General features: G+C 46.0%; 1 protein-coding gene across 1 annotated transcript; it reads left to right on the plus strand.

The window, feature by feature from the left end:
- Positions 1 to 444: 444 nt before the first annotated feature.
- Positions 445 to 6,810, plus strand: fndc5a (fibronectin type III domain containing 5a; the record flags this gene model as incomplete). Its single annotated transcript, XM_080011769.1, has 3 exons — positions 445 to 628; positions 5,596 to 5,685; positions 6,671 to 6,810. 3 exons carry the CDS (start codon positions 445 to 447, stop codon positions 6,808 to 6,810), a joined length of 414 nt encoding a protein of 137 aa, XP_079867895.1.
- Positions 6,811 to 25,115: the final 18,305 nt, after the last annotated feature.

A 25,115-nucleotide genomic window follows, 5' to 3' on the forward strand; every position in this document is an offset into this window, starting at 1 on the left:
GGATGCGCCGGGCGGACCGCCTGTCTGCGTTCTGGTGGTTTTAGACGACGACAGCTGTGTGGAAGGGAAAAGTGATATTATTTTGCGCTGTCACATGCCCACACACACATGCCCACACACACAGGCCAAGTACAGCCATCATCAACCCACTCAAAGCGCATGATATGCTGCACTACTCAGTGTAATTACATTACTCACCTCCACATATAATAATAACAATAAATGTGTGCACTTACAGTTCACGCACCTTCTCTCAGTGAGTTTCACTGGCATGATTCAAAGAGAGAGATGGAGGGTCAGCCGAGGGCAGACGCTCAGTGCGCGCACCGGGCACGGTGGAAGGCTGTGGAAATGTCACAAAAGCACACAAAAACCCAAATATGACGTCGCGTGTAAATCTGCTCTCTGTTGCTTCTCACGCTCCGACAGAAGAAGGACGTGCGCATGCTGCGTTTCATCCAGGAAGTCAACACCACCACGCGCTCCTGTGCATTATGGGACTTGGAGGAGGAGACCGAATACATCGTGCATGTCCAGTCCATCAGCATGTTGGGGCCGAGCCCGCTCAGCGAACCCCTGCGCTTCCGAACGGCCAAGGAGGCCGAGACCCAGGCCTCCAAGAGTAAAGGTGAGGGGGCGGAGTCAGTGTGCAAAGCTGTGGGGACACACACACACACACACACACTCAACAGTTAAAACAGTGCATCAGGGTAAAATGGGGAACTCAAATGACATGGTTAAACAAGTGTACCTGTATTATATGGATCCACAGGGAAAACTGGCCACTGAGTCATCTGATTTTCACTAAGTCACTCAGTCCAGGAGCTGGTTTATAATATGTCCAGAGTATAATAAACACATCGATATTTATTTATTCATTAAACCATTTGCACACTCTGGATATGCCGCTTGCCTTTTGGATACATTGTTATTACTGTTTATCACAGATCATACCCAGAGTATGTTCAACAAAAACATAATTTTATTTACTTTTATTGTATTTTTTTTACTTCTTTTCACATTCAACATAAAGCCTGGTTGTGATTCTGACTCGCTAGCAGAACCGGTCACAAAAAGACATTAATCGGTCCCACAGAGGAGGAGAAAGCACCCGAAAGGCCTTGTACTTAAATGTAGTTTATATTTCCAGTGTTTAATAGCTTTTCACTTTTCAATTTCACAATAGTCCTGAGTGGCCTTGTCTTAAAAAAGGAAAGCCCAAATACAAATCAACGTTCACATAAAACGTGTAATGAAATTTCCCCGGCAGAACGCTCCGCCTGGATGCTGGAGGCCTGGCCGCCCGCCAGCCACGGCCGCGGGGAGCGTTCTGTAGCGCTGCCTCTCCGCAGGCCTCACCCCATCCCGCCACAGGAAAGCACAGTCAGCGGGGAGGCATTTGTCAACAGCAGTGAGGGGGGGGGGGGAGGAATCAATGTGCTTTTGGCTGGAGCTCTACTCTCGGCTCTCCCTTTTCCTCTCTCTCTCTCTCTCTCTCCTCTCTCTCTCTCTCTCTCTCTCTCTCTCTCTCTCTCTCTCTCTCTCTTCTCTCTCTCTCTCTCTCTCTCTCTCTCCTCTCTCTCTCTCTCTCTCTCTCTCTCTCTCTCTCTCTCTCTCTCTCTCTCTCTCTCTTCTCTCTCTCTCTCCCCCCCGCCCTCGCTCGCTCGCTCGAGTCGTTCTCTCATTTACACTCGTCTTTCATTTGAGGAATCGTTGGCTCCAGAACTTCACATGGTTAGGCAGAGAGAGCAGAGGAGAGAGGGCGGAAATTTGTCTCGGCGTGACGTGGAAACTGCGCAGGCGGTGACAAATAGAAAAGTTTAAAGTCCAACACAAGCATGTGCGGTGAACTCGGGGCTGAGGAGAGTGACCCTGTTAGGAGGAAAGGGGCTTTTTATCCTTTTTTTCCCCCATTTTCCTTCTGAAAGGGTGCGTTCTCAGGGACATCAATAGCTGTGGAGAGTTTACATAAACAAAAGGGCGTTTGTTTTTGTTTTTTTTAATATTTGCTCGCCTGTGTCTGGCTCTGGTGTTTATTCCCTTTTGGCTAAACAGCTGCCACTTCCAGGTATGGCTGACTGCAGAACAGAAGTCTCTCTCTCTCTCTCTCATTCCTCGAGTCGTTAATATGTGAGCGTGTTCAAAATAAACATGTGCATCATTATGGCATCAGCAAACACCCCGAGACAGCGAGGTAGAGGGATGTAATTCGATTTAAAGAGGAGCGGTCACAAAAGAAAAATGTTGGTCTGACAGTACTCTTGCCAAAAGTGTGCAGATCCATGTTGCTTTCCAGAAGGCAACCATCCTCCTTCTCCTCCTCCTCCCTCCAGTGATGCTGCCTAATTGATGGCAAATGACACCTCGCTGAATGCTTATGACTTTCTGGAGGAACTATCACCCAGCAGCGCCACACAACATCCAATTTCCTCCCTTTATGCATTCATTACCCCCTCCAAAAAATACACTCTGCAAAACTGGGATTGGCGCGCGCGCGCACACACACACACACACACACACACACACACACACACACACACACACACACACACACACACACACACACACACACACACACACACACACACACACACACACACACACACACACACACACACGTCTGTTTTTCCCACGTTTCCCTAAGCGGCTCTCACCCAGAGAGCAGCTCTGAGATGCATTGTTTTCGCTCAAATTCGTCAGAAAACATCCAGGATCTGAGAAAGCAACAGATCGTCCCCACCTTGTTCGCCGTTACAAGGATGTGAGTTTAATTAATTCAGCCACTCTCCACGCGAGAACCTCTCGGATAGAACAGTGGAGCCCAACAGGTGGATGCAGGGGAGGTGGAGGTAGCGCGAAAAAACAGGCAGCAAAGCAGGCAGGGCAGGAGTGAATAGCCTTTTTAATAGGCCAGGAAGGGGGTGGAAGTGCGTGGCGCCGTGAGGTTGTCTGACAGAACGAGCTCCGCATCATTTGTTACGGAACATTGTTTCTGAGGTTCATGCATTTTCTTTCATTTTTCATTAAAAATGTTCTACTACAGTAGTTCAAGCTCCTACACTAGTTTCGAACCGTAGTCATCTAGACGGTCAGAAAATACAGTCATTACCACTGCTCATAGGATCCCAGTGTATCTGATAATCCACCAGATAGATTCCTTCCCACCAGCGGGTGTGTTTTCAAAACGCTTTCAAAACTGTCAGTTGTCGGCTTAAACAGCAGTGCGCTTATTGGTTATCCACGGAAAACAGCCAGTATCTTCCATTTTTTTCCCCCATTCCATCCTTCCATCTTCCGGGCATTTTTCGACTCACTCATTTTTCTGCAACCGCTGCAATTGGAAATGCACCGTGGCTCCTGTGAAATTTGGCGGCGATTAACGCTAACCGAGACAAAGGCGGAATTTTCCTCTGCAAAAAAAAATAAGAAAAAAAAACAAAAAAACGTAAACAATGACTCACACGCCGCAGGGGAATGGGATGGAGAGCGTATAGACAAATAATTTGTATGGTTCCAATCTCCGCGCACCTGTTGCTGTGGCTGGCTGAGCCCTTTGTCTCGGTGTGACAGGCACGGCAATGCCCTGGGAACGGGAGGGAGCTTTTCACCGTCTCTTTTTCCGCCGCTGCTGCACGGGCCTTTCAGCGTTGCCATATCCGGCTGATCTGTGCGGATGGCACAAAGGAAGAGCCTGAAATATGGACTGTTTGTCTCGCCTTCTCATCTCCGCCTCCATAATGGATCTCACCCTCAGTCGATCAATGGAAGTGGGCGAGACGGAAAATGAAAATACGCAAAAAGTTGCGAAAAAGAATTGCACAAAACATGACAAGGAGTCATCAATGAGATAAAGGAAGAGGGTGTGCGTGTGAGTGTGTGTGTGTGGGGGGGGGGGGGTGCAGAATGACAGAGCTAAAAAGGGGAAAAACTCACAGAAGAAACAACGATATGGCGGGATGAATAATTCTGTCTGAGTTCAAAACTGAAGACAATTCATTTCTACTGTCGAAGTGACAGTGTCAGAGTGATTGTCCCAGATCAGAAAACACACAAAAGTATGCGAATGTGTGTGTGTGTGTGTGTGTGTGTGTGTGTGTGTGTACATACAGTAAAGCAAAATACTGTTGGCACCAAATCCACAGCGATATAATAATAATAATAATAGCCCTGAGAACCATATCCCCAATCTATCGCTATACATACACTTCTCAGCTTTTTACACCTGTTTTTTCACTCATACAGGTGTTTCCCCAATCTATTAATTTTCAGCCAATTTCTTCTTGTTTCTTAGAAGAGAGCACAGGGCAGGCGGGATGGGTTTGTTTATGTCTATCGTAACTTCATGGAATTTTGCTTAATGACTGATTCAACATAAGTTTGATTGAACAAATGTTGCGCTTACAGTAGCAACATGGAAATTATTCTGGCTCAGATGTGTGCATGAAAAAGGAAACCCAAAAACTAAACATGCTGAAAGCGACTTCATGAGAGCGTAAAGAGCCCAGCGTTGTCTTTCTGATCATAGAGAAGTCAGACAGTCCGTACACTCATGCCTTGCATTTGTTACTCCGAATAGCAGTGAAGAAATCTTTCAAATGGAAAGTTCAGAAAGAAAATGAGACTTGAAAGATGCGGGCGGAGAGGCTGAGGTGCACGATCCCCTCCGCCTGGCTGACGGGGGCAGTTTCAGCCAATTCATCCCCGGGAGCGGTCAGAGTGCATCAGTGATATCACGGCTGGCCGACTGTCTCCTGTGAGCCTGGCTGCCAACGGTATCAGAGGGCCTTGAACCGTTTCAATTTGATTTGTTAATATTGGGCAACAGAGGCCAATCGATTGACAGAATCGCTCGCTGCTAAAAGCCACTGGAGCGTGTGGTGTCGGCCACAGGGGATTCAGAATTTCTGAGTGGCCACCTCTGGAAAAAGGCAAGGGGTGCATCTACACTGTTGGGGATTTCAGATGCAGCCATCGATTTCCACACCACAGTACAAGGAAAAGCTGCCAAAGGGGCTCATGTGATGGAACACACTCAAAATGTGCACGCTTACTCAATGTTCATGTGGCAGTACGTGTACACACACACACACACACACACACACACACACACACACACACACACACACACTTTCTCGTTGACTAGTGGACAGATACATTGTTGAGTTTCTATCAGGGTCAGTTTTGATTGTGATGAAGTATGTCTCTGATTTGTAAAAGAGCAAGCTCCCAGTCTCAATCGTTCCATTTATCCCTCTTTCTTTCTCAGACGGAGAGATCCCCAATGAACAACAATGGTTTGATTTTTCATATTAATAATAATGCGTGGTATGGTATCGACAATGAAAGTCAAGGGCCAATGGACCTCAGTAGAGCGAGGAGAGTAGAGCCTCCCCCTCTCCATTCAGCGTCTCAAGTTTGCCAAAGATAACAGAACTTCGGGAGTCTATCCCAGTATTTCAAGATGAATAAAATCCCCAGAGTTGTATGGAGCACCCTCTCGTTTACAATATGAATCTTCACACTACTTGTTCAATCACGACATAACTTTGAAACGACAACAAAATAATTTTGGTTCTGCTCTCTTTCCACCGGCAGACGAAGTAACGATGGAGGAGGTGGGCCAGACCACCCAGCTGAGGGCGGGGGAGCTCATCATCATCGTGGTGGTGCTCATCATGTGGGCAGGTGAGGCATAAAAACAAAGACCCTATGACAGTCGGTAGACACAGAGTGCATCACAAATCTTTCAACCGTTTGTCCACTCAAGATAATACGAGTTATACTAGAAAGAAAGAGAAAGAATGTTGGTGTCACCCGATGCGGTAACTCATGGATGAGCCCCTTATTCACTTGCCGGCGGGGGGTTGCCGTACGCTCACACCAGAAGCGATCGACGTCGCCTTCCTGTTCAACTCACCGCTTCATCTGCACAGAGCTGCATCCATTTATTTAGATGTTGCTTGCCAATATATTCACTTATATTTATTTATAGTCGTACAGAAAATATAAAATAACAATGCATGAATATATGTAACATTACGCAAAACTCCTGTTCCTCACTTTCTCTCTCTCTTGCAGTCTTCAACTAATGATAAAAAAAAAATACAATAACAAAACATTGCAACCTTCCCTCTCTCTTTGAGGATGTGAGTGTGTAAATGTACATACAGTTATCTCAAAAATATATATGTTTTTAATCAAACTATACGGGAATATAAGGACAGTCTCCACGAGGACTTAACTTGGTCTTTCACATTTTTACTTCAGTGTATCACCTAATAAACCCCAGCAGAGATCCCAACTACCTCCCAAACCTTCTTCCACACACCCTTTTTAAATTACTTCTGTAAATGAACAGAGCCACTGTGGTGTGGGGATGGTGTGGTTTGAGCAGCCACACCTGACGTGGAGCGAGGTGATTGGGATCAGAGTGGCTGCATACCTGTTGCTCGCTGGTTGGTCTAACAGGCAACAGGTAAAACCCCCCGTCCCCACACACACTCAGGAGAGCTCTGATGAGTCTGATCGTGCAGCCAGTTTAATTGGGTGGGCAAGACGCACATTTCATCCCTCTCTCTCTCTCTCTCAGTGACTGGAGCTTCATTAGAAACATGCGCTCACTGCCCTCCGTCTCCTTCTGCTCTTCTGTCTCTCCTCCTGCTTCTTCAAGGCGTGATTGCTCTCTTCTGTCGTCAGTACGACATCATCAAAGACAATGAGCCCAGCAACAACAAGGACAAAGCCAAAAACTCCTCCGAGTGCAGCACTCCTGAGCACCCGACAGGGGGGCTGTTGCGCAGTAAGGTATAACCATAACCAACCACCAAACCCCCCCCCCCCTTCTAACCCTGGGTCTCTACCCCAACGGCACCGGGCAGGTGAATGGTCCCGGCTAATTCTTGACCGCCTTTCATTACCCAATATTTTTTGACGCCTCATAAACTCATAGCGGCATCCGCTAAAAATATTATCACATAGGAAACAAGCTTTTGGTCTTTGCAAATCATACAACTGAACAATGCGCATATACTGTAGCTCATATTCTCCCCCATACAGATCCATTTCCTATGTTCGAATGCAGAACTAGTGAGGTAATCAGAGGCTCATGACGCTCCTTAGTCTAAATCAAACTGACCAATCCCCTTAATGGGGACAAATCTCTCATGGCCACCCACCATTGACCACCTTTATAACTGACAAAAGCATCCCCCATGGTCATGTGAAAATGTCAGCTTCTTGTACGACTCCTGTTACTGTATTCCTCCCACACATTCTTCAGAGCTGTCATCTCCTTTCCCCCCCCCCTCCAGTTTCCCAAGAACAACAACAACAACAACAGGACGCCATCTGTCAACATCATCGAGGTGTGATCGCCAGGGCGCCTTCTCTTTATCCGGAAGACTTTGTGCTCCTGCAAGCGCACACAGGCCCCTCGCTCATGCCCATCTGCTTGCTGGGGATGAGGCCGGGACTCCGCCCTCGGCCCCTCTGTGGCACTCCGCTGCCCGCTTGCCTTGGGGCCCTGTGCCGAAGCAACACTGAAGGACTCCTAATGCCGTGAGCAGAGTCAGCGGGCGGTGAGACTGCTCAGTGCCTCGGACATGCTTAATCACCACCGCGGGGCCGACGGAGATAAGGGCCGGGCGGGCTTCGGCTTCGGAGAGAGGGCAGATAAACAAACCTGCACGGGACGTAAGGCTGGGAAACAGAGCCAGAGCCCCATTATTTTGCTTTCTCTCCCTCACCATCACCTCTGTCCTCACTCCATCTCTGAGTGCATTATCAATGAATACGCAGCAGAACCATTCTAAACGTATTCGATGGTGCGCCACCGAGGGTGCCGGTCCGCTGTGGACCAACACCTCGACGCTGTCGCCTCGTCATAACCCACCGCCCTTTTTCTACATCCCGCTGTCATCATTTGTTGCACAACATCGACTTACAGTAGGTAGATTTCTTCCCACTGCTCTTGCGCAACCAAAAACGTTCTAGTGTTGGTTCTCCTTTGAGCATCTTTGCAACCTCTGTGAAATATTTATATTCTTTGAGATTGTGTTCCCCTCCCCTCAGGGAATCTAGTCTCCATCTGGATCATTTAGGAGCCCCGTGTTGATTTCGGATGCGATTAAAATTACAAAGGGATCACTCCAAGCGCCACCGTGGCTGGATCATTGCATTCTGTTAGGACTGTCGAAGCGTTCAATGCCAGATGTCGGAGGGAAACCCTGGTCTTACCGTACACTTAAAGCATTGTCCTTAAGAGGCCAGGGTAACGATCTCGCTTTCTAACTTTTTAACACTTTTATTATAGATCTGCCCACAGTGAAGCCTTTATTGTTTCCTCATGACTTTCTTTTTGCAGAAATGCTTTTTCAAGCCATTGAGGCTGGCAACTGAACTGCCAGAATACGTCCATCTAATTAGAGGTTTGAAAGGGGCTGAGCTCGTGTTTGACGTCTCATGTCACCGACTTCTAGCGGACTAGGGGAAGGGTCGGTCCCTTCTGTCAGCAATAACAGTGGGACACCATTTCTTCGCATACAGTATCAAACAAAAAATTTGTCCGACGCATGCACATCTCAGTTAGGTTGGGGAAAAACCCCCTCCTTGATGCACCTGGAGAGTAGAGGACTGTGCTGGAATAACTGTGTTGAACTGAAAAAAATAATAATAATTGGGGCCTAATTTTCAAGGGCCCGAACCATTTCACAAACCTTCATGGAAGCATCTTTAACCACTGGTGAAAAATCTTGATGAAGGTTTCTAAAGCGGCTGGGCACGTTTCTGCGCCCCCCCCCCCCATCCATCAGACTCCCTTTTTGACATCCTCGACAGGTGTCGCGGAGAAAGAAGGGCTTCTACCAACAATTGTTTTTCAAATACATCGACTGAGTTGACTGTATTGTGAAAGGAGGAAGCTTAACACTGTATATGTTCTGTGCGCTGTATATTCTAGGACTTACTGTGCAGCTTTCAATGGGCCAAACAACTCCTCCCCCTACATTTCAGTGAACTGGCTGTGGTAGGTATAAGTATAATATCTTTGTCAAAGAAAAAGGGAGATGTTTTCGAGGGCTGATTTAAACACAATAGAACTGCCTTATTATGTTATCTTCTATTTTATTAAATAGGGTGGAACACCCATTGCCTCACTTCTCATCCTATTCTTTACTTGCCAAAATTTGTTTGTTAGTGAAACTAACTGTAACCTCTGACGCAAGTTTGAAGTGTGCAGATCAGGCTATGGCAGTTCCATAGAGTTGAAAGTGGTGGTTGGATGTAAACGTATCTTCAAAAGCTCTCGGGCATGACATTTTAGCGTGTAAATACATGTCGGAAATACCATTTTTGTTTGGTGCTCTCAAGCCAGAGAGGGGTTGACGAAATATGACAAAGAAATGTGAAAACATGTGGAACAATTTCCCCTAATGGAGGTTCTGCTGCAGGATAAATAAATAAAAATTAATTTTAAAAAGTGTTTGGTTTTAGGGCACTATAAAAGTCCTGTTACGTAAGAGACTTAAAGTGATTTTCATTGCATATTGTCATGTATACTGTGGCACATTATCTAGTTGTGTTGTTCGTATGAAACAGGAAAAGATTCACGCATAACGCACAGGATCAAATAAACGCCTCGGCCTAGGGACCGGGAGAACACGGCTCAGTTAACAACCGTCCCTGTGATTAGGAATCTATCGATCTGCAGCACGGACCGGCTTATCGGGGTCATAGTGTCTGCAATCTGGACATACACTCTAAAAGAGGAACACACGTGGAGCAGAGCAGGTAAAGTGGTGGATGAAGGTCATGACGAGGAGAGCGGGCAGAATGATGACTAATGCAACGGGTCTCTCTCGAGAAGAAGAACTCCAAGACTACCATTTCCACAATGATCACTGATTTGCATCAAAGGAGGAGTACGGGGCTTAAAGCCGTGGGATGGGGAGGCGCGGCTGGGGACAGAGCGGGGGAAAGGCAGAACGAGAGGAGCGGGCGCCTGTCAGCTCGATTAACATGGACGTACTCTACGGCTGTTCGGAGGCCAAACTCTCCCATATACATCAGCCCCACGGTGGAAACCGAACGCCCTTCTCCCCCCTGTGCACCACTGAAACATTAGCACGCTTTCAAAATCGATATGCATTTGTCTGTACAGCAATGAATAATGTCTCCCTGCGGAATTTCTTTTGAACAGTCGCCGCGTCGACCACGCCTTTCTTAATGGCAATCTCCTTTAAACAGCTGAAATACTGATTCAATTATATTATGTATTTAAAGCCCATTCTTAATTAATTGTATTGTACAATACACATTTTGGTAAGATAGAACAACCTCTGTTGCTACTGTAAATATGATATTCTTTATTACAGATTTCAATGTGTCAGTATATTTTGGGCAAATGTTGAAGACATTTTTCTATTTTGCCAAACTGCCACCACTTTGCTATTAAGAGTTGCCTCGACTCAGCTGTGAACATGACACGATGACTTCATGGATTAGCCAATCGCATACCAGCATCATGTGGACGTGTGGAAAACATCTTGGGTGTTGAGTCATCGCATAGATAAATATCCTGTTTATTGTGTTCCTCAGCGCGGCAGACGAGGCGACGTCGCGCTCCCACAAAGCAGCTCAATCAAAGTGGCCACGTGTAGAGTGTCCACTCATTGACGTTTCTTCTGAGGAAAGGTTGTTGTTCGAATCCGTCCACAAGAGGAGTGAAATGTTTTTCAAATCTCTCGTACGCTGGTGACGTAAGATGTAAGAACTAAACATTCCTGTGGCCGCAGGCCGCACTTTTATAACGCTGACAATTTCAGCTCGACTGAATGGGAGGAACTAGAAACTTTCTCATGCTTGTGTAGAATTCAAACACTTCGAAAACGCTTTATGGTGACAACGCGAGCCTTTGGGCTTTTTGTGCGAGAGCAATAAGCTTAGAAACAATGGCTATTTCAAAATCGAATAATGGAGTATTGTATTTGAATACAATTTTGTGGGAAAATGAATCAACATTACACAAACGCAATGGGGCCAGCCTATTACATTAAGGGTTTTGTTTTTTTTGTTTGTTTTTTTAATTAGCGACGATATCCCCGAAGGAGCATGGTTTAGAAAACTGCTGTCAGTGCCATCATGTTTATATCGAGTATGTCAAACATACAGTAGTCATTGCTTAAAGAGGGCTAGCACGGTTCAACCATTATGCACAAGGTTACACAAATTCTCTCATTTAGAATAGGGTGTAAGCTTACTTGTGTATGCTTAAAAAATAAAAAATAAACCTGTCTTTCATTTTCCACCAAGGCACACTGTGTTTTTTTTATACATCTGCAGAGATTCTGTAGCAGAGGTCAGACGATGTCAATCTTAAGACGTGAACTGTGGGACTTTCCCGATCACAACTAACTTGCCTCGCCTCCTGTCGTCTACATCCAGCTCACATCCAACATCAGCGGCTGAACCACCACACACTCAAGGGTTCTGCTCACCACGGGAGGGGTTGGGCTGGGTTTTGACTGAAATTCCTCGTGTCACTCAACGGGATTGGGGAGCCGTGTTTCGTTTGGAGTCGGCAACCTGTTTGGGGAAACGTGCCTGGATTCACAATGTTTAAGAAATTAATGGATCTCAAATAGCAGAACCCAACAAATCACACAACAGCTCACTCAATTCCCTCACTAGATTACTTTTACAGATGTCTGTCCAATGTAAGCATCAATACAATACCAATCCGTGTGCTGATTGCTTGGCTGAACAGGCGAGATGAAGTAAGGGTATTTCATTGTCCAATTGCATGTGAATCAAGTTTTTATTTGTTGAAATGCAAGGCATAGCCTTCAACAACTCGAAGGAGCCCAGACATTAATAGCATGCCGCAGCTGAGAATTGTCCTCCTGAAGATTGCCCCTCACTGAAACACACCACTTTGTTTGGTGGGAAAGGAGAGAGGACAAGTAAGAGTCCAAGAAGACAGCCTGCATTTTTCAATGGTCAGAAACCACTAATGAGAACTATATAGACGTTGGTGCCTGAATACAGACAGCATCAATTTTACTAGACTTATACAAGTAAGAGTACAGACTGTTTAGTATTAACCCATGTGGCAGGGTAGGTTTTACTTAATTTTGAACATGAGTTCTTACTATGCCTGAAGCTGTTGCCAGACAGCTCCACTGAATAAAGGTGAAAGCCCCTTTAAACGACCTAAGTCTCCACTTGGCCTTGACAGGCTGTGATTTGGCCACTCGGGCACCCATAAGGCCAGCATCCTTAGTATATACTGTATACTGGGTCGGGGCTGTCATACTTCCTCTGACATATTAAGCTCTTGATGGAGCTGGTCAGTGAGGTCACCGGTAAGAACTCTTATTCTTCATTCGCAAGAGCAGGGTTGTCGCATGACCCAAACGTTTTAAAGAAGGAAAAAAATAAAAATAATATGCGCAGATAGGTATCTTTAAACTATACAAATTAAACCATGGTAAATGAGAGCAACACACACATTATTTTAAGGAAACACACCTCTGTCCTCTGCTAACCTCAATTGTAGTGAAAACCTCCAGGATTAAATAACACATGTGCATAATTACTTATACCTTTCCTCTATGCTGAACCTGGACTAGCACTGCCCCCAATCTCTAAGCCTGATGTATCTGACAAATAATTGGAAGATTTGCCCTTTTACCATTTAAACATTTTAAAGATACGTCCACATATCTTTGTAGAAAGGAAATAGGGCCAAATGCTGCAGTTTGAGGGGGAACTCAAAAGGGGGCATTTATAAAAGCCGTGAGGCTCTGATCTCCAACATTTAAGAAAGGCTTGATCCCAGTCACATCACAGACAAGTCAACTTCAGGCAAGATGTGTCGGGTAAATATAATTGTCTCTTTATCGAAAAATCATTTCTGAAGACACAAAAACCGTTACATTTTCTCATATCAATACAGCACAAAAACAAAAAAAAAAGGACAAACTATAATAACTCTACAACAAGGTAAGGTAACTGATATGAAAAGTAAGTATTGGGTACTATTGAAAGACACCTTAAAGTGCTGTATTAAGTTGCAGTTATACACATCGATACAATGCATGCATTACTAAAATCAAAACAGGAATCCAAAACTGACAAAGATAACAACAAAATGTATGAATTAAATGGCAGGCCAGAACATTCAACTGTTAGCGTCAGCCAACATTAATGATTCAAAGAAATTCTCAACTGAAAGGCAAACACCTGTAGCACACGCAGTAGTACAGAGAATAAGAGCTTAATAACTACCTGTAGTCCTAATTCAGGGGAGAGGACTCCTCTCAAAAAACTTTGGGACATTAGCAAAGCGGGGGTATCTCCTGCAGTTCAGTGTCTGCCAATCTCCCAGTGACATTAACGGTGTAGTATTTCCAAACCGCCTCTGGTAGTTCCTGAGACCGAAAAAAAAAAAAAAAAAAAATTAAAAAGTCATTGTTGAAATGTGAAGGGGAGCTCCTCAAAAACACTGATGAACACTCGCTGAGATGTACCTCCGCGTGAGGTCTGTCGGATGCTGCCACTTCCTGTTGCAAGTGCCTTGTCCTTCAGCCACATGGCTCATCAGGTCAAAGAGCTCGTTCATAACAGCATCTTAAAAACACCACATCTTTTTAAAACAACTCAAGAAACACCTCTGTGCTGACCACACACACACACACACAGACACACACACACACACACACACACACACACACACACACACACACCTGGATTCTCCTTCATGTGTCTGTTCACTGAATCCATATACAAGCGTTTTTTACGTTGCCAATCCTCCCTTTCCAAGACCACCGGCCTAGAACGGACATTGTCGATACAGGACGATGAACACAGCTGGATTCTAACTAGATTCTCCACATGGACCCTTCCTCACAGGCTTCAGCCCTCAGAAGGGCCAAAGAAAAACAAAACTAACTAACCTCAACATAGTCCTATTAACAAGATCACAAAAGAATTAGAAGATAAAAGAACCAACGTAGTGAAACAGGTCTGCTAAGTACCTTTTACTGGTAATTGGAGCTTCTGATGCGGTTGTTTTGTATCCACCGCTGAAAGGCTTGACCACGGTGTGCTTAGGCTCTGGAGACGGCGGTTTTGGAACGACCACAACAGACTTCACCTGCACGGCAGAGGTTCAATTTGAAGGGATGAGACCAAGTTGACGGCGTCATAATAAAGAGTTGCGCTTCCAGGAGACGGTAGCGGGCTCACCTGTACTTGCAGGGGTAAGGTAGTCTCGTAGCTCACCTCCACGGTGATCTCCTCCCCGTCGAATGAAACGCGGCGCTCCTGGACAGAACGGAGTGCCGCTTCTCCCACCTCGCCGCATTTCACCTTAATGCTCTTAATGGGAGTGCGGCACACGCTGGACTCCAACAATGGCGAACCGATAGTCCAAACCTCCCTTGCATCGTCCTCCTCCCGAAACAGCGTTGCCCCATTTGACGACAACAAAGGGGCGTCCACTTTGGCACGGGTCTGCTGCGGACACACTGCGGCGTGGTTAATATAGACGGGCTCGGGGGGAGACAGGGCGTCGCCGGCATCTAGCACCCCTCTCTCACCTATGGAGGTGGCCAGAGACAGCAGCGGGGCCCCTGGGGGGGACTGAGAGCGGTCGCCCGCCGCAATATGGGGTTGAAGGTAGGAACTAGAGGAATAACCCGCATCGTACTCTTCCCCATTTTTAGAGCTGCTACCTACGCTGCCCTCGTCTCCATCACTCAACCACCGCACTCTCTCCTCATCCGCACCTTGCCCTGGCCACGCACTTTGAACCAGACTTATAACCCGGCCGTCGTGGGGCCCGTTGCCCCTCTGGCATTTGCAGCTCACCACGGATTCGGCGGCCGCTGCGGAGCTGGCGACCTCGCAGCAGATCGGGCTCAGACACAAGATGCTCTCGACGTCAAAATCAAACACAGAGTCTTTGTTTACTACCACGGGCGACAGCTCACAGCCTTCTGAGCTAGAACACACACTGTTTGGTGCGGTCCGCGCCTTCTCGCCACCACTGCTCACCGTTGAGGGGCTGCTTGCCTCACTCCTCACCGCGAAATCCAAGGGAGATTTTACATCCGCGGCGCTATCTTTAAATTTGCCCCTGAAGGTGCTTAGTTCAGGGAAGTGGGAGGGCTGTGAAAGGGTTGTCGGGCTGACTACGTCCAGCACACACCCAAGGTCTGGGGACACGGCGCTTGGACTGTCGGGCCTTTTTGCCGGATTCGCACGCGTCCCATCCGGAGTCTCGTAGGCCTCATCCAGAAAGGAAACCAACTTGCTCTGGGAGCCAAGGCGGCTCACAGCCTCACCCTCCAATTTGGAGAGCCGAGTGGAAGACTTGGTTGAAAGACGAAGAACGTTACTATCTTTGTCCTCCGTCACCATTCTGGAGTAAATAGACAGCGGTTTTAAGTGCTTGGGAGGAATTCTACCGAGCCTGAGACGTTTCGAAATTGAGTTAAATACTGTGTTTATGGGCTGGCCGGCCTTCTCCATCTCTGTTGAGAGAAAAAAAAAGTCAGTTAAACAGTTACACACGAGACAAACAAAAACTCAACTAGTTTCGTGAAAGAAATCCAACAACCTTCATGATCAAATCGATTCAGAAAACTCGAGCCTCCAATTAAAATAACGACGCAATTTTATTGTATTTCAAGAATTTTACGTGACGAATAAACCTCTTGAATCTTGGATTTGCACCTTGCCATTCCAAGTCGCCAACACATGTATTGAACAGATTCAAACGCACTTCAAACCGTCTGCGTCTTTTAAAACGTGATATAGAAAGACATCGTCTCTGAACTGAGAGAAACGAGCCGAGAGTGAGCTCCTCTACAGGGCAGGCGCACAAACTGGCCGCCTCCTCGTGTTCGGGGGCTTAACTTAACAACTTCACTTGGATTCATTTCATTAAACCGGAGAAGAGAGAGAAAAAAAACAAAACACTTTTCCCACTGGCTGTTCAGCTGTGGCTGTCTCGGTGGCTGTGTTTCAACCGAAAACACCGTTGCCCACCGAAGTGGCAACGGCGCCCAGCCGCACCGCACCATCCCATCGACGCGGTTCGCCTAAGACGAACATTTGAATCCCGTCTGCGCTCTGCTCAAACACGTCCCTCACATCACGACTTTTAAAAAAGCTGGACACCGAACTTTTTTTTTTTTTTTTTTTCGCCCCCACCCATTGAAAAAAAAAAACAACCGACTGGAACGCGACGCTCAAGCGTGGTCACGCTGCAACGCAGTCACCCACAGTTGGTGACTTCGGTTGGTTGAGTTAAGGGTTTACCCACCGGCTGATTCAATGGCGAGGCTAACGTCGAACCCTTGCAGGACTCCCGTCGGCGTCGCGGCGCATCTACGCGTCAAGTGCAAAGTGACTCATAATAAGGACTGACACGGAGGAAATGGAGGTTCTACCTGCACGACAAACACACCCGCGACACGCGCGGCTGCTGTCGTCCGCGGCCTCAATTAAACGGTTTGAAAATGGAGGATGCGCGCGCAGCGGCATCTTTTTTTTTTTTTTTTTTTTTTTTCATCTCATTTGATTTTATTCGGTTTCATTAATTTTTGATCTTATTTGATTCTTTTTTTTTTTTTTTTTTTTATTTTATTATTATATTATTATTTTATCAAAGTGTGTGGAGGTCCTCTGTCGCCATCTAGCGGAGGTTTTTCTTGCATGCGCGCAGCAACCCGCAGGATTCGAGCCGCGATAATAAAATGGCATGTGCCAATAATGCAATACCAAGGCCTGAGCGGAAGACCCAAGTTTAAAAGCCTTCGTGTCCCAGATGTAGGTTGAATCACCATTGTGTCATAACATTGGTTGACAAAGTGCCCTGGATTGCCAATGCGATTGGCAACGTGCGGATGGCATTCACTCACCACCTGGACCATTTACAATAAAAGAGCAAACAAAAGATACAGAGTAACAAAAAGTACAGAGTAATTTCTTAGGAGCAATGTTTCCCTGGGTGTGATACTGGATCTCGCAGCTTTTTAGCTCTTAATTCGATTCAATGCGCGTCCACGTACGCTGCCCACTGCTCCTGGCTGTGCCCCCGGAGGAAGGACAAGCCAAGGATGGGTCAAATGCAGAGGATCCATTTCACCGGCCACCATCAAAGCATGTGTGTGTGTGTGCGTGCAAGCATGTGTTGTAGTGTGGTGTGTTGCGTGACAAATAAAGACTGTTTCTTCTTGTTTCTGTTTCTTTCAAGACAAGGCATTCATGGAAGTATTTCAGGGCGTTTGCGGCATTTACTGTACATTGGTATGTCACAGTGGTAAATGTGGTAAAAATATATATTGCATGTATGTATGTATGTATTGTATGTCTGCATGTATGTATATATTGCATGTATGCACGTATGTATATATTGCATGTATATATGTATGTGTGTTGGAAAATATATTCCTCAAGGATCACTCAGTTGTTCTATTGTAGAAAACCTGTTTCATTTCATTAATTACTTTATTCTGTTGATTGAACAATTAAAACCTGTTTTGATCAATTACTCGATTCTGTTGGTCAATCCAAGTATGATAACTATTAAGACCTGTTTCAATCAATTACTAAACTTCTGTTGATCAATTCAAGTATAACAATTACCTTCGAGGTTCTCCGCGTGCTCGTTGATGGGTTGGAGCGTCAATCAGGGGACGCAACACGACTTTAGGAGTTGATCATATTTATTGTCAGGCACAATCAGAAAGTGCAGCAGGCTCAGTTCACGAAGTCTGAGCCCGGGCTCCAGGAGCCGAGCTCAGCCAAGTCTCAGCCAAGCCCGTGGAAAACCCTGGAAGCCTCCAGAAGCCTCGATCCTTCTTCCCTGGATCCTGATATAGTCTAATCTAAGCAAGTGGTCACAAAAGGACATATGGATCACAAAGAACTGACTCCAACCAGAGGCAAACAACAATGAACGCAAGCGGAAAAGTACAGGAGCAACATGTGTGCGACTGGTCACAAAAGGATATTTCCAACCAGAGGCGCCATATTATTTCTAACAATCCCCCTTTTGACCTCATTACAATCTCAAACAGTTAACAAAAAGTATAAAGAGGATGAAGGTAAAAATAAAACATAAAAGTGTCCAACACAGATTGGTCGACCCATCGGATCCTACTTTCCCTACGTAATAGAATCTTACCCTAACATGAGAAATAAAATATAAAACATTGGAACTTCTTCCCAGATAACATTTAAAACAAGCAATAAACAATATACAAGACAGTGAAGCAATTCTGAGCATGGCTCCAGGAGTGATTGGCAGGGAAAACCTAATTTGTCTCAGCAGGAAAACCTACCAACATCCGTATTATTGAACGTGCGGATGGCATTCACTCACCACCTGGACCATTTACAATAAAAGAGCAAACAAAAGATACAGAGTAACAAAAAGTACAGAGTAATTTCTTAGGAGCAATGTTTCCCTGGGTGTGATACTGGATCTCGCAGCTTTTTAGCTCTTAACCTCATGCAAGGTGTGCTGACTCCACTGTTTTGATCTTTCTCTCTTGAACCCTGGTCAACTAGATGAGCAAAGCAACACATTGGTTAATACAGAGTGGGTGGTCGTCTGGACCATCGGAACGGTCCGGTCCCCCTGGCCTCCGTCCACTTCTTTTTCACCGCTTTCAGCCAGACCCAGACGGAGACTCTTACAGCCTTACCCAACGGTGGGTTGATTCGCTTCTCCGGCGTGGTCCTGTATCTTTGAGGAGAGAGAGAGACTACCAGAACAGTTAGGATACCAAAGTACAATGCGTGATCCACGCGGGTGAGGTCCACGGTAAGTAAAGGGATATCATTTACACATACACACGAACATTACACAGACACATACACATGAACATTACATAGTCATTTACACATAACTATGACAGACAGATGACAGTCCTGTACTGACTGTCTAAAGGCAAGAGAGAGAGAGAGAGAGAGAGAGAGAGAGAGAGAGAGAGAGAGAAGGGTAATGGACAAGTTGAGGGGGGGGGGAGAAAAACATTTATGCCGTTTTTGATTCTGCCTTTTATTAAAAAAGCATCTGTTCCTTATCCAGACATCGATAATTTGATGACAGACTGTCTCATACTTTTTTACGTAAAATTTAACAGTCACCCGAAACCTGTCTCATTTACCTAATTATGACAACCTGGATTATTGAATACTGTTGGGATCCTATCGACGGATCCCTCCCAGGATGGTTGATGTGTGGAGCTTCTTCACATAAGACGGAGACGGATGTGAGGTAAAATTGATTCCTTTATTGGTGATCCTGCCGATATAAGTGCAGGCTCAGTTTGCAAAGTCTGAGCCTGGGCTCCAGGAGCCGAGCTCAGCCAAGTCCGAGCCAGGCCAGTGGAAGCCCCGATCCTTCTTCCCTGGATCCTTATATAGTCTTATCCAAGCAAGCGGTTACAAAAGGACATATGGATCACAAAGAACAATGTACCTGCAGAACAACATGAACAACATGTACGCAAGCGGAAAAGTACTGGAACAACATGTGCGCGACTGGTCACAAAGAACTGTTTTCAACCAGAGGCGCCATATTATTTCAACAAGCTCCATATTATTTCTAACAATCCCCCTTTTGACCTCATTAAACATGAGGTCAATCTAAAACAGTTATCAAAAAGTACAATACAGTGACAATGCATGGCTCCAGGAGTGATTGGCAGGGAAAACCCCATTTGTCTTAGCGGGAAAACCTGCCAACATTCATATTACTGAACGTGCGGATGGCATTCACTCACCACCTGGACCATTTACAATAAAAGAGCAAACAAAAGTACAGAGTAATTTCTTAGGAACAATGTCTCCCTGGGTGTGATACTGGATCTCGCAGCTTTTAAACTCTTAACCTCATACAAGGTGTGCGGACTTCGCTGTTTAGATCTTTCTCTCTTGAACCCTGGTCAACTAGATGCAGTCATCGTGGACGAGCAAAGCAACACATTGGTTAATACAGAGTGGGTGGTTGTCTGGACCACTCGGAACGGTCCGGTCTACCTGGCCTCCGTCCACTTCCTTTTCACCGCTTTCAGCCAGACCCAGTCGGAGACTCTTACAGCCTTACCCGACAGTGGGTTGATTCGCTTCTCCAGCGTGGTCCTGTATCTGTGAGGAGAGTGAGGCTACCAGGACAGTTAGGGTACCATAGTACGATGCGTGGTCCACACGGGTGAGATCCAGGGAAAGTAAAGGGATATCATTTACACATACACACGAACATTACACAGACACATACACATGAACATTACACAGTCATTTACAAATAACTAACTACATTTAAACATTTATGCCGTTTTTTGATTCTGCCTTTTATTTAAAAACATCTGTTCCTTTTCCAGACATATTGTTAAACATAACCTTTTTATCCACGTTACAGAAAATTAGGGATCTCTCAATTACCCGGGACTCGAACCCAGTTCTCCACGAGGGACTCTAACCCTCGTGTAATATATTTCCGTCAAAATATATTTGGCCGAACCAATGCTGGATTTTTACAGAAAATTAGGTTTCCTGAACCCCGTTTTACCTTTTACTTATGTCACCTATACATTATATTTACATCACATCCATTTCAATCTTTTCTTACTTTTTCTCCCGGACCCTTTATCTACTTCCGACTCTAAATTTGAACATGTTCAATTTGCACAGATTCGATGTAACAGGCCCGTGCTTACCTTTAGATGTGGTCGACCAGAGTCATCAGTAGGCATCAGTAGGAGTCCGGGGCGGCTTTCCGTCACTCTCTAGAATCTCCAACACATCCCGGACAAGCCCCCAAAACTTGGCAGTAGCACCAATAAAGGGATCCATTTTGCCTCACACCTGTCTCCGTCTTATTGAAGAAGCTCCACACATCAACCAACCTGGGAGGGATCCACCGTTAGTATCCCAACAGTTTTGGGGGCTCGTCCGGGATGATGTCAATTCCAAGGCCGATGTAAATTCCAATTGACATCATTAAAAAATGAGTTACTGGAAAAAAATATATTACCCCCGGATGATGATAAAAAGACCGAAATAAAAGCATGGTGCGAGGCACTTTACACTGTGTATAAGCAAGCAGTTGATGATTTGGCCCGAGCGAAAAAAGATCACAAAGTCTTAAAAAGAAAGACTGCGGAAAAAAGAATGGCAATCTGTCACGGTTTACAACTCGCGTGTAATGATGCCCATAAATGACACAAACACCGAGAGACCACATCGTCGTATGCCAAAGCATCTGACAACTTGCGCCCCCCACCAAATGCCCCACCTGCCCCTGCGGTCCAAGCACCTTTATTTAAAATAGACGGAGGAGTCATAGAATGCAGCGGACTAGGACCCAGACAGTTTGAGAACAAAGTGGGAGAAAACTACAGGGATGTTACAACTGTGGGGAAAATGGACATTGGGTTCGCAGCTGCCCGGTACCATGGCAGTCCCACTCCCCCTTTCAGCTGGAGCACCTCCAGTCCAAGTACATCGGGACGGGCCATGCTGACACCAGCAAGTGGGAGTGGCTGGTCAACCAGCACAGAGACTCCTCTGCTCCTACATGGGACGTTTCAATCTGCTCAACCACTTCTCTGTGGTGGAGAACGAGAGCAAGGCACGCGTCCGCTTCAACCTGATGGAGAAAATGCTGCAGCCTTGTGGACCCCCGTCAGACAAGCCCCAGACCACAGAGGATCACCCCCTGCGGCACAGCAGGGACCACCGCCACACCAAGCCCCCCGGAGGAGGGACTGGCAGAGCCCCTACTCCCAATGACCGTAGAATCCACGCAGTTACCATTCATAGTGGACACGGGCGGAAGTGACGTGTCTTCCATCTGGCACCAGAGTCAACTTCCCGGATGGGAAGGTCCTGAATGGGGCAGAGTATGCCCAGAGACGCTTGAAAAAAGGGGGAATACTTTCCATGTACATCAAATGGAAACCCTGGTTGCAGTCCGTTCGACCCTTCGTCCCACCGAAAGACCCACACAGCATCACCCTAAACGACCCGAGATCTTGTTTACCATGACACTTTCATTGCAAATTTAGAACCAACTGCAGTGGTACGCCCTATTTGATTACTCGCAACCACATTTAACATCAAGTTATTCCTAACATTCAAATTCAATGTTTCTCGAGTATTTTTCAACAAGTTTGGAACAGACCTGGGGTGTAATCTAATACTTTAACACCACATTTAATAGTGAGATTTTCCTAACACTCGCTCGCCCTCGCCGTCTCAGACTACACACTCCCGTTTTATTTGGATGTTTCTGAAAAAGGGGGAGTGGCAAATGCTGCCCTTTTTCAGAAAAAAGGGGGAGATAGACTAGTCCGGATGTATCACAGCTCCAACCTGGACTCAGTAGAAAAAGGCCAACCGCCACGCACACGATTGGCCGCCGCAGTAGCAAAAGCATTAACGAAAACAGACCACATGGTTATGTGCCACCCATTAACGGTCCGAACAACACATAGCGTGACGTCGTTCATCTCATCCAAAGCATTTACCATGACTAGTCTGCGACAAACAAAATTGGAATAAACACGACTCCAACCACACATCACATACACGGCGGACGGCGTAAATATGGCGGATCATATGGATCCTCTCCCTCCTCTCTGAACAACCTTAAATTGTCTAAAGTCAAAGAAATTCTGATTCCTTCATTCATTCATAAACTGTCTCCTACCTCCTATATATTCTTCTTGTTCCTAAGCCGACCCCTAGATGAGCAGGTAGAAAGGGCAAATAGAACAAGTAAGGCCAAATTGGCTAGGATTTGCGCGGACTCAAAGCTAACTTGGGTAGAAGCCCTTTCCGATAGCTCTCATGTCAATAAGGGCATCCACTGACAGCGGCACAGGTTTCTCCCCATTTGAAATATGCACAGGAAGGAGGTTCGAGAGTCCGGCCACGGTGGATCTAAGGGGGACGCCCCTGGATCTCACCCGCGTGGATCACGCATCGTACAATGGTATCCTAACTGTTCTGGAAGCCTCTCTCTCCTCAAAGATACAGAACCACACTGGAGAGCGAATCAACCCACCGTCGGGTAAGGCTGTAAGAGTCTCCGACTGGGTCTGGTTGAAAGCGGTGAAAAAGAAGTGGACGGAGGACAGGTGGACCGGACCGTTCCGAGTGGTCCAGACTTACACCCACTCTGTCCGGTTGGACGAGAAAGGCAACACCTGGTGGTGTCCCTCCTGGGGCTATGCATTCGCCTAGACAGGGCTGAGTTGGAACGGGGCCAAAAGTGTGATAAGGCGCCATGGCGGCAAACTGCTCTTTCGATACGACCACCTGATGCAGTCCCCGGAGCTGGTCATCTACGTTCCCGTCTTCGTGGCGGGCCTGGTCCTCAATGTCGTGACACCGCTCGTCTTCTGTGTCAACTAAGAGTTCCCTGTTAACTGTCTAAGTGTATTTTTTGATTAACCCATGCGTTGACCAGGGTCCAAGAGAGAAAGATCAAAACAGCTGAGTAAGCACACCTCGCATGAGGTTAAGAGCTAAAAAGCTGCGAGATCCAGTATCACACCCAGGAAGACATTGCTCCTAAGAAATTACTCTGTACTTTTTGTTTACTCTGTACTTTTTGTTTGCTCTTTTATTGTAAATGGTCCAGGTGGTGAGTGAATGCCATCCGCACGTTCAATAATACGGATGTTGGCAGGTTTTCCCGCTAAGACAAATGCAGTTTTCCCTGCCAATCACTCCTGGTGCCATGCACTGTCATGAATTGTTTATTGTTTGTTACCTCCTTCCCCTTGATTAATACTTTTTGTTAACTGTTTTAGAATGACCTCATGTTTGATGAGGTCAAAAGGGGGAGTGTTGGAAGTGATATGGCGCTTGTTGTAAAATGGCACCTCTGGTTGGAAAACAGTTCTTTGTGACCAGTCGCACACATATTGTTTCCAGTACTTTTCCTGTTGCGTGCATGATGCTCATGCTCTTTTGCACGTACATAGTTCTTTGTGATCCATATATCCTTTTGTGACGACTTGCTTAGGGGAGACTTTATAAGGGTTGTCGTCTTTGTCGTCATGGTCTTATCTTTGGTCTCGTCGCCGTCAAGACTTTGCGAACTGACCCTGAAGATATATCGGCAGTAGCACCAATAAAGGGATCCATTTTGCCTCACACCCGTCTCCGTCTTATTGAAGAAGCTCCACACATCAAGCAACCTGGGAGGGATCCGCCGTTAGTATCCCAACAGTATGTATGTATATATTGTATGTATGCATGTATATATATGTTGCAGGTATGCACCTATGTATATATTGTATGCAGGCATGTATATACTTCATGTCTGCATGTATGTATATATTTCATGTATGCACGTATGTATATATTGCATGTATGCATGTATGTATATATTGCATTTATACATGTATGTATATATTGCATGTATGCTTGCATTAGGCATCCTCTCCATCTTCTCCTACGTGCATTCATGAAATACTGCATCTTGGACAGGCCGAAGCTGCAAACCCTGGGGACCCTGCAGGGGGTCACATACAGCCTGCAGCATTTCCTTAATGCTTTGAATTTATAGCGTCCAATCACTTGTGTTTATTTTATACCTATATTATGTGCATTGTTTATTTGCTGTTTCATTATTGCTCTACATATTGGTTAATTATGTGGAGGTGTTTGTAAGTGTGCCCTCTCGTGTTTACATTTATTTGAGCCTATTCTTAATATTTTAACTAGTATTAGACCAGTATTTGAGCACGAAGAAGCAAAATATGTTTGCTACATCTGGCTTTCATCATGATCGTCAATAACTTCCAAATGATTATTAATTTGTGTGTGAGGGAATGCAGGGTTGATGACACTGAGGTTTCTAGCACGATGGGCTGTGACAGACACGTCTCAGGGGGGTGAATGGGGAACATAGAAGGGCTCCTGGTCTGGAGCTTGCCTGGGGCTCCATGAAGGCGAGGGCCACAGGGCCTCTCTTTGCAGTTATATGTTGGAGTGGAAGCCAGAGGACACCAATAAACTCAAACTGATTAAGATCTGTCCTGGCTTCTACCTTGACGCCCAGAAGGCTGATGGTTAACTTGTGAGCC

Source organism: Zeus faber (genome assembly GCF_960531495.2).
Source record: "Zeus faber genome assembly, chromosome: 13".
NCBI classification, from domain to species: Eukaryota; Metazoa; Chordata; class Actinopteri; order Zeiformes; family Zeidae; genus Zeus; species Zeus faber.